Raw genomic sequence first — 10,516 nt, 5'->3', positions numbered from 1 at the left:
AAGATGCTTTAGGAAAAGACAACCAACCACCACTACCAACCACAAAAGCCACCCAGCACTATACATAGGGCACTTGAGTTCAATTTGGACATTAAATAATTCCTGGGGAGACCTACTTTTACTACCCACTGTAAATATTTTTGAGAAAGTGAGCTCGTTGCTGTGGAATTAATAATACATCTATGCAGATTGATATTCCCAGGAGATAAAGGGAAAGGGAAAAACATTAAAAACTGATGCTCCTGGCAAATGAAAAACTAATGGACCGTACTTCCCTTGAAGGGATGGGAGGTGTTTTTATTTTATTTCACTCTGATGACTAGGCAAGATTTGCTCTCAGGGAGCACCATCTCCGGCTAAATGGAAACACCTTGAAAATTTTGTATAAAATGTGGAGGAGAGCATAAGTCATCATATACCAAATATAAAGAGCCCTGAATGATCACATGCTACAGCAGAATGTAGCTCTGATTATGATTTACTTGAAAACCAAAATAATTCTGCACCATTCCAACCAGATGTTTCTGTGTAAGTTTGGCAGGAACATCAAGGATTCAAACTGCAACCAAAGCCATTGTCAGCTGTTTATCGAATCTCACCTCCATCGCTATCTGAGGTTCAACAAGGCCAAGTGCTCAGAGGTGACCTTCTCTCTCTCCAACCACCTGGAAGGAGGCTGTAGCCTGGTGAGGCTTGGTCTCTTCTCCCAAGTAACAGGATAAGAGCAAATGACCTCAAGTTACACCAGTGGAAGTGTACACTGGGTATTAGGAAAAGTCTCTTCACTGAAAGGGTGGTCAGGCACTGAAACAGGCTGCCCAGGGATATGGTAGCACTGTCCCTGGAAGTATTTAAAAGACATGGTACTCAGGGACATGGTCTAGTGATGGACTTGGCAGGGCTGGGTTAATGGTTGAACTGAATGGTCCTAAAGGTCTTTTCCAACCTTAATGATTCTATGACTCTATCCTTTGAAAACTTTGAAAACTATTTTACTTTCAAACTCCTTTTGAATGTTTCAGCAACTCCAAAGAAACAGTGAAACATTTCAGTTCATTACATCCTTGAAGCCACTCAAGATAACACACATATTTATTCACAAAAATTTACAAGTCAAACTCATGCAATTATCTGCATTTTCAAAACCACATGGAATGCTAGAAAACTGATTCTCAAATTATTTAAAAACAAAGAAATCAAAACTGATTTGCACTACTTAATATTTATTGATACAAAAGAAAATTCATAACAAACTATGTATTTACCATTTACACTGAAGAAAGATCTTTAAGATCAATGAAACAATATGCCCCAGAACTGGGGTCCGATGAAAATGTTCAATGTTCTTTAGAACTCCTCTGCATTAGATGACCTTCAATTTGCAGGTAAAGTTATGGGGAAGAAGTGTCCATCAACACATTTCTTGCTCTTCCTCTAAATTATAAAAAAAACCAGCAATTAGTTCAAATTAACACGGTTAAAAATAGGCCTACCTGTGCCATAATATTGGGGAGTTACAAGACAGTAAAGTGGAACAACTGCAAATTGTACTCACAGCAGCAAGGACATCACAACATTCACCTACTCCAGCGGCAAATCAATAAAAACATTAGTATTATTTCAATTATGCTCAAAAGAGCACATTAGCCTAATTTAATTCCACTAATAGTGGTCTCTGACAAATGTGCTCATCTGTGCAAAACCTGGAGCTGTCAAAGCCACACCTGGTTGTGGCACTGACACTTGCTCTCCAGGAATTCTCCTAAGCCATTTCAAGTACAAATTATATCTTGTGAAGGACCAAGAGGCCTCAGTAGTTAATGTGCATGTAAGTTTCTTGTTATTTTTATAAAGATCTTGTGTGTATTTGAATTCCCTTTAACCTGGGTTTACACAAATGGTTCACAATCTCTGGTCTGCAGTTCCAAAGGTCACAAAAAGCTGCTGACAGTAGGGAAAATAACTAGGAACTAAAATGCTTGCTGAGAGAATAATAACTGATGCAATTCCCCACCTCAAGTGACAGCTGAGTACTGCTACTCCTCATATAGAGTTATATGGCAAAAGCAGACACTTGATAGCCTGGACTATGCAAGATGCCAAATTTTCAACTGGTTTAAAGCCCATGCACAGAATAAAGAATGCTGTTAAGACCTGCAGGTGAAAATAACAAGCCACTATCCAAATACAGCAAAATGTTTTGGGGTGTATGTGCAGAAAAGTGGTAGCTAATTCACCCAACCTGAGCAGTGGGCTTCTCATCAAACCAAGGTGTGTGTCTGCCCTAGAGGGACTCCTTAGAGCAAAGACAGAAAGGCAAGGTTAAAGCTGACACTTGTGACTGTACTTACTGTGCCTGTTTTGTCCTTTAGCGTGGAGAAAGGGATGGCGGTGGCTGGGGCTCAGGCACACCCCACACTCTGGTGGCAATACTGGTGTGACATGGAAGACTGCTCTCCACTTTAGGGGTACAGAAATAAGGGTCTTCCCAAGAAAAGCATGAACTAAACTTATAGAAGAGCAGCTTCCATAGCACAGGGTCCAACTTCCCAACAAAAGTGTGAACTAAACTTATAGAAGAGCAGGTTGCAACTTCACAGGATGTCTGAGGGCAGAGAGGACCTCTGGAAGTCATTTGATCCAACACTTCTGCTCAAGCATGACCATCAAGAGCTGGCTGCCCTGGATTCAGATAAGCACTTTCCACTCACACAAGCCTGTGTTTCCTGATCTCTTCTGTACCTCTTGACCTCTCTGCAGTAACCACGGCAAGAAGAATGAGGATGCCAAGTGTGCACACCAACACTCTGATGTGCTTTGCAAACACACACTCCCACCCAGGGCACTAAGAATGGCAAAACAGAGATGATGGGATCTGAACTTTGTGGACAGAACTGTTCCACATGGAAGGCTATGTCACATGTGCTTGGCCAGGTCTCAGCCCCATCTCCAAGAGAAATGTATGAAGCTGATCCTGAGGGGCCACCCAACACATCTCTTTCAGTCTAGGCTCCTTAGACACTGCAGAAACACTAAAAACCTGGAAGATTACTTTCTCTTGGAATTTACCAGAAAAGTCAAGCAGCAAGAGTGTGAGAGGGCACATTAGAGATCCACAGCCACACACGCAGCAGTGGGCACACCTCTGTGCCAAAACCAGCTGGTGCCAGGCGGCATTCCCACTGGCAAGAGGCAGAAAGATGTAAGAGCAGGTGAATGCCTGGACTAGCCTGCCAACACAAAATCAGGGTATGGCGTGGTGCCTAAGTGATGGCAGACACACATCAAGATTGTGCCAAGGCAAAGGAAGTCACCAGCACACTGAATTAGTGCTCTAAGAGGAGCAAACAGCAAAATACTATGGTGCTCCAGGGTAAGTCTGGCCATGGGGAACAGTGCTAGGATGGATTCTTACAGCACTGCAGAGCCAGCCTCAGCAGATGGACGAGGTTCAAGGGCAACCAAGTGGGCCTGAAGCAGTCTCAGTTCTGCTTCTGCAGCCAGGAAAACAGCAGATGATGACAATACAAACACCTTGCCAGTGACATCCTAAGCCAACCTTCTTGGGATTAAAACTACACAAAAGTCCTTCAAAGAACAGAGGCCAAAGAAAGCTTTGCATCACCTCTCTGAGGGTGAAAATTGGAAGCTATGCCAGGCCCTGTACAAAACTTGCAGGAGAGGTAGCAAAGGAACCTTCAGGCACAAGAACACCTCTAAAATAATTCAAACACCTGGAACTGAGCTAAAAAATTATTCAATCCTTGCAAGTGGCCAAAAGACAGCAAAGAAAGCTTTGGTAAGGAAAATGCATCCAAATAGGGCAGGAAATTAGTTTAGGCAGCAAGACAAAAAATGAAGGAGCAGATTGAAACTTGATGAAACAGCTGAGCTGAAACAGCAGCAGGTGAATGCCTCATCCTGCAGCCTGTTCCAAGAGAAGGAAGAAAAAAAGGAGACGAAAGTGAACTTGGGGCAGATACTTCAAGAAGACAACTGCCAACTTGCTTATAAAGGCACAGTACATCACAGTGGCATAGTGTTAACATGGAATTTAATGAAAAAAAGGAAATTATTATCAACATTTCAATATATACTTGAGGTGACCTCTCCACTGTAATTTCTGCAATAATTCAAGTTCCAGATATGAGGTGGGATAAAAAGGGAACATTTACGCAAATCTATAGCCCATGCTAAATCAAATAAATTAAGAGAGGTTTTGTATTTCATTACCATCACAGTTCAGTGGAAACAAGGAAGAAGGGAAGCAGGAAATCTGGGGTTTGCACCTCATCTAAACGCCTCAGCATCTCATCAGAGATTAGCTTTGCTAACTTAAAAAGTTCTTCAGAAGAAAATGTTAAATATTTTCAGGTAAAACAATACCAGTGTTGTAGGTTCCTCCTCTTTTTTTTCCAGCAAAACCCACAAACGCATCCTGCAGCATGAGTGCAGGACTGTGGGCTGACCCTGGCTGGATGCCAGGTGCCCACCAAAGCTGCTCTGTCACTCTCCTTACTCAGCTGGACAGCAAGAGGAAATACAAGGAGAGGCTCCTGGGTTGAGATGAGAACAGGGAGAGATCACTCACCCATTACTGTCACAGGCTGCAGGGGAATCTCAGCTCCAGCGCCTGGATCTCATCCTGGCTCCTTCTGCACTGACCTGGGTGTGGGCAGGCTTGTTTCTCTCACTTATCCTCACTCCTCTCTTCTCTGGCAATAATTACTTCTGCACAGTAACATTTTTTCATTCTTAAATGTTACCACGGCAGAGTTACCACCAGCTCTGGCGGGCTCAGCCTTGGCCAGCGGCAGGTCGGCACTGGAGCAGTCTGGCACTGGCTCTGCCACAGGGAAGCTGCTACTGGCTTCCCACAGAAGCCATCCCAGTAACCACCCCCCACCACTATCAAAACCTGGCCATACAAACCCAATACAAGGTCAAAAGCAGCAGAAGCCATTTCATGACAAGGTAATGATTCTGTGAGTTTCAATGGGGTGAGCAACTGAACAAAATGAAGCTATTCTAAATTCTGATAGTTCACTCAGTGTAATTTGTCTGAAAGGTTAAACAGGATGCTAACATGGACTTGGTATGCCACAAAATGAAGAGGGAAATAAAGCAAACATTTAATTTGTCTTTAAAACACAGTGGGGCTTTTTCACTATCTAAAATACTGTTCAAGTTTGGGAGCTGAGTTCTAACTTACAGCTACCGCAACCTCTCTGCTTTATATGTGAATTACCTTAAAAGTGTGTAGTAGAGCTTAGCTGCTCATCAGGCAAATGTCTGCTTCTACTAAGAAAATCAGCCATAATAAAAGGCAGACAGCATTTGCTAGATGTAAAAAGGCCTCTGCAATTATCACTTAATTGTCCTTCATGGGCCAGTACTGGGAGTCTCATACTTTCCCCTTAAGGTTGCTCCCTTCTTCAGCACTTTTCTTAACTGTCTACTTAATTAGTCTTCCTTCCTGGCCTTAATTGTGAATTTGTTTTGATTAATTAGCCTCAGAGCTCACTTGGCACTAACTGAAATATAGGAGAAGTGCTCAGTTTCTTGGGTGAATAGCCTACTGCATCCTAGGGGAGCTCCCTCTTTGTCAGCAATAAAATTTCAAGTCCAGATAGTGTTTGAAAAGAACTTTTTTGTAATTAACTTTCAATTCTTGTAATTACCCCCACTGTACTACAACACAAAAGTGTTGCTAACACAAAGAAAGGGTAAAATTCATTCAATTCAGGCCTCTTCTTAGGTGGATTATACATCATGCTCATTAGCTGAACCCTGTAGTTTTAGATAAGATGACACAATGTTCTCAAATGCAGGTGATCAGATCACTATTAGAATCCCAAACCAGGAGTGTGGTTTACCAGCAGAGACAGCTGTGTCCTTGTGGCACTAACACCAGAAAACCTTTCCCATATCAATATTTTTAAAGTTATTGAGCTTCACTGAAAATGCTTTGCATAACCTAGACCAGTAAGTGTGTAACACCTCTGAGCACTAACATAGAGCTCTTCACACCTCTCCTATCACTCCTCTCCCCTCCCTCTTTACAGCACGTTGACTCCAGAAGACACCCTCACAGGTTACCATGCATCTGCCATCTTGATCAATTCTCATTTCAGGTACTGTTACTGAAAACACAGGAAAAGGCACCTTTAAACACCATCACAGTGAAAAAATTTAATAAGCTAAATGAAATAATGTGTGTTAACAGCTATCATACCCATTTAATAAACTTCCTAAATATTTGTCAAGAGTACTGGAATTCTTCAGTTTTCAAATTTAAAAGTCCTTACTTATCAAGCTGCAAAGAGAAAAAAAAATCTTATTCTAGATATTAATTTCTGTAACATTTTAAACTTGCATCTCAACAGTCAAGCTGACAAAGTAAACATTTTGTTTCTTCCAGCTCCTGGTTTCAGTCACTGTTGCTCTTGTGCTCCAAACAGGACTGCAGAAGGAGTGCAAAGTACCTTTGGTTTTACAACCCTTTGTGCCGTACCTTTCCTGGGGCACAGAAGCTCAAATGAAGCAGATTAGAACAGGAGATTTATGAGTGGGCTTAAAAACACAGAGCAGCTCTGCAGACAAAACTTTTAAGATATTTGTTTCCTAATGATCTGCAGCCCACTGTTCTGACTGATAATCAACCATGTTTTCATCTTATAACTGGATCACAGGACTCACTTCGGTTGTCAAATCCTAACTGAAGCTCATCCATGCAACCCAAAAGGTTTGCCTTTGAGATCTCTTCTGACTGTATTTGTGAACATCTGTGAAGTGACAGGATTCTGCCAAGGAAATGTACCGGCTTGGAAGAACTAAGATATTCAGTTACAACAGCTGTCAATAGCATTAAAGAGGCATGGCCCATGCTCTTCAGCTAGATGTATCACCTGCAATCAATCACCACTTAAAGTAAATCCTGTATTACAAAAGACATCATGCAGAGTCTATACAACAGTAGAAATACAAGAAATATTCCCTCATGCTGAAACGTCTTTTCAACTGTTATGAAATGAGGAAATAGCTCTTTAGGTCTATTGCATTCCCCAAATGTTAATTTAAAATCATCTGCAGATAACCAATTTAGTTGTGCACTTGCAAAATAGAAGAAGCTGTACATGTGCCTCAACAGTTTGTTTTGTCTGTAATTACTCAGCTCACAATCTCCTATTTTAGATTTACAGAACTGTACAAATATGGATGTGCATACACATCTGACTGTTCTGCAATCACTCTTCTGCTAATTTAAGCTTCAAAAAGCTTTCTTTAAAAAAACAGGAACAGCTTTCCAAACAAATAAAACTACAAAAAGATATATTTGCAAAAGAACCTACTAACTTGTAATTTTTTTGAAGGGAGGCACAGCCTTCAAAGCTGTGGCTTTTTATTGTGGCATGACTTCTCAGTTAAACCTCTTAAAAGAAGCCCCTGGATGTTACCATAGTACCTGCTATGGAATACATGATCCTATTAACATAAAGCTGAAATATGTGACTTGGCTTTTGTTTCCATCTCTCTCAATTACTGCTGATAGAAAGCAATGAATTAAAATACTGAAAAACAGGGATACCCACTAGGATATCAGCATGTATCCTCCAGGAACAGAAAGTGTATCTCACATTTTGTCTCCTTCAAGACAAAGATCCCAACTTGACTCCACAACAGGTAACACTGGTTAACCAACTTCAGCCTAGCTCCACAAACACCTGGTGAAACCACAGTAGCCAGTGGAAGTGAGATTACTCAGCAGAGCAGAAAAGAGGCTGGCAAAAAGAATCACATGTTTGCAGGAAGAACTAACTCGTCACATTTCAGAAAAGACTTATTTTTTTACAATATCCCATTTGGCCTGCTGTACACAAAAATGTAGGAAGCAGGAAACAAAATGAGACCAGGCAGAGGTGAAACATCAGCTGCTGCTTCTGACTAGCAACTGATTATTAATTGACACACTGCAGAACTCAGCAGCCATAGGAGTCCTGGCACTCAGAAGATTCTCCTGCACCTCCTCACACTATATTTAGGCTAATGACACAGCAGCAAATTTCTAACAAGTGCCAAATTGAAGAAAAAACATTGAAATGCAATCCAGACCAACAGTGAACAACCCAGGTCCTGCTGTGTACTAATGTTTTAAAGAACAATTTTGTGCAAGTGGCTGCAACTAGTACAACATCCATGTAACTGAATGAACTTAGTAACCTTCAGCAGTTAAGTCCTACTGTGAATGGCAACTGATTTACATCTCTTTGCAAGAGAATTCAACTAAATTTATCTCCACCTCTAACACACTGTTCTTCCTGCCTTTCAAAAACCAGATCCTCCTGAGCACAGAGGCCAACAAAGGACTAAGAGCTGTGCTTGAAGCCCCATCTACTGACAAATAATAGAATTGTCGCTATACCAGAGCAGTATTCCCGAGAACATCCCTTGACAAACTTGATATTTCTTCTTAAAAAAAGCAAACCACAATCATATTCAGATGTAGTCCAGCTACAAAATGTTCTCTGCAAACTACACAGGACACTTGTCTCAAGAAACCAACCAGCCAGAGAGCAACAAAGCCATCCAGCCTAAAAAGTGACATACTTTACCAAATCTGCCCTGTTCGCCTTGACATCCCAGCCATAGAATTAGGAAAACACAAACAGGCATGCTGACCTGAAACCTGCATTTGAACACCTGCACTTTCCAGCCTGTGTCAGAAAACGGTCTGCACACATTAAATCTGCCTTAGAAAGCATCCTGAAGAACTATTTCTCTTGACTCAAAAGAAAACCCTCTCATGATCTTGCTGCCAAGTTGCAGGGGGCAAAGACACATCTGTGCCTGATATGACATTGTCATCACTTCTCATCCCAGCCCACCAAATGAAAACACATCCCTGGAAAGCAACAGCCTGCTGAGCTCTGCCACAGCATCCACCCACACTCTCCTTCAGGACCACAAGCCCTGAAGTCCATACACATAAGTTACCTACACTAACCCCTTAAGTATCCATCCTTCTGCTACCCAATCTGCAGACAGGTAACACAGAAAAGAATCTGCAGGGCATTTTTGTTCAGAACTCCCTGGCTATTAACACAACTGAAAAGTTTTCTTGCTCTCATTTTTAACTGGAGCCAGTTTGCTGCTGGGATCAAAGACCATCACATCCATGGCCTGACCGCTGGGAGACCTGCTTGGGTTAGAAGCAGAGTCTTAGGTTTAATCCTAGCCCTGTACTTTTTCCAAGTGGCAAAGTTCCAGATCTCTGTAGGCCTGAGGAGCTGAAAGACTTAAAAACTAAACGTTTTAGTGGGTGGGATCCCCTCAAGCAGTGAGACAGCATGTGTGCCCATCTGGTAGCTGGTATGGCTCCAGCACAGGAAGGACATTATTTGAATCTTGCTGACCTTGAAGAGACCAACCCAAGCCCAAAATTTAGAAAAGCTGCCAACATCAAATTTATACCTAGTGACTAAATGACTTTTTTCCTTTTTAACTCTTAAACTGCTTACAAAAGTTGAAAAAAAGGACTGGAAAAAAAGGACTTTCTGTGTAGTCTGAACTCTCACAGTAAATAGTTTGTTTCAAGACAGGCACGTTCCTGTTTCATCTTCTCAGAGCTACATGTGACTTAGCCATGAATGAAAAGAAAGCACACAACTTCTACCAAGTATTTCCACTGTCAGGCTACTTATGCACTAACCATAGGAGCTTCAAAGAGAATAACAAAGTATTAGCTCAAATTACCCAATCCAAAGGATCTTTCACAGAGGCATGATAAGATAATCTTGGTGTCCAAGACCTTTCACAGACACAGGAAATTAGCTGAGAGCTGAAAGCCAATTCCTCTTTCCTACTTTAATGTATACTCTAGATTTAGCATAAAGATCATGGCCAAGACTGGTTACAAGGTTAGTGCTCAATCCTCAAGTCCTTAAGAGTTCACAATTCCAATTCAATTTTCCTTATCTCCTTCTCTTCAAGGATAGCAATGACCAGAGAGAGAAAGCAGTATATGAGAAGAGCTGTAGTTTATCCTTATCTTCAGCCAGAAGGAACCTCGAAGAGCTTGGGAGACAAATGCTATGTATACCATCTGCTGTCTAGACTTAGCTTCTGGAGTATACAGTATAATTACAGCTTTCCCAAAGGTCCTCATCATTATCAAGGAACACAGCAAACAAATCAAAAGGAGATATTAGAGTAATACATTTGGCAATGACCTATCACTGTTACACAAAATAAAGCTATCAACAATGCTCAGAGCTAATCAGGCCATAGCTTCCACACAAAAGACACAACTGATAAGCTCCTACTTAAGAGCTCCTATTTTCCTATTCAGATTGGAGGCACTAATCATCCAGCTGCCAGACAAGGAAGGGTTGCCTGTCGTTAACATATGAGAAGGCAGCTGGACCCCAGCACAGCAGCCTTGCAGCAGCCCATCTCCTAGACAACAATTACTGGAATGCAAACAGCAGGTTTGTCATTTAAACAGAGATTATTCTAA

General features: G+C 41.6%; 1 protein-coding gene across 2 annotated transcripts in view; it reads right to left on the bottom strand.

The window, feature by feature from the left end:
- Positions 1 to 1,207: 1,207 nt before the first annotated feature.
- Positions 1,208 to 10,516, bottom strand: part of CENPC (centromere protein C) — a 28,232-nt gene continuing 18,923 nt past the window's right edge. The window contains exons 19-20 of one of the 2 annotated variants that reach the window (XM_058803882.1): positions 6,236 to 6,316; positions 5,807 to 6,143 (exon numbers count right to left, since the gene is read on the bottom strand). In XM_058803882.1, the coding sequence (XP_058659865.1) occupies positions 6,295 to 6,316 (22 nt within the window). In that variant the 3' untranslated portion in view covers positions 5,807 to 6,143; positions 6,236 to 6,294. Of the gene's footprint in view, positions 1,435 to 5,806; positions 6,144 to 6,235; positions 6,317 to 10,516 lie in introns of those variants that run through there. The other variant, XM_058803881.1, reaches the window with a different exon arrangement.

Source organism: Ammospiza caudacuta, chromosome 4 (genome assembly GCF_027887145.1).
Source record: "Ammospiza caudacuta isolate bAmmCau1 chromosome 4, bAmmCau1.pri, whole genome shotgun sequence".
Lineage (NCBI taxonomy): Eukaryota > Metazoa > Chordata > Aves > Passeriformes > Passerellidae > Ammospiza > Ammospiza caudacuta.
Note: the sequence above shows the minus strand (reverse complement) of the source record. Positions and strands in the feature narration are given on the sequence as shown.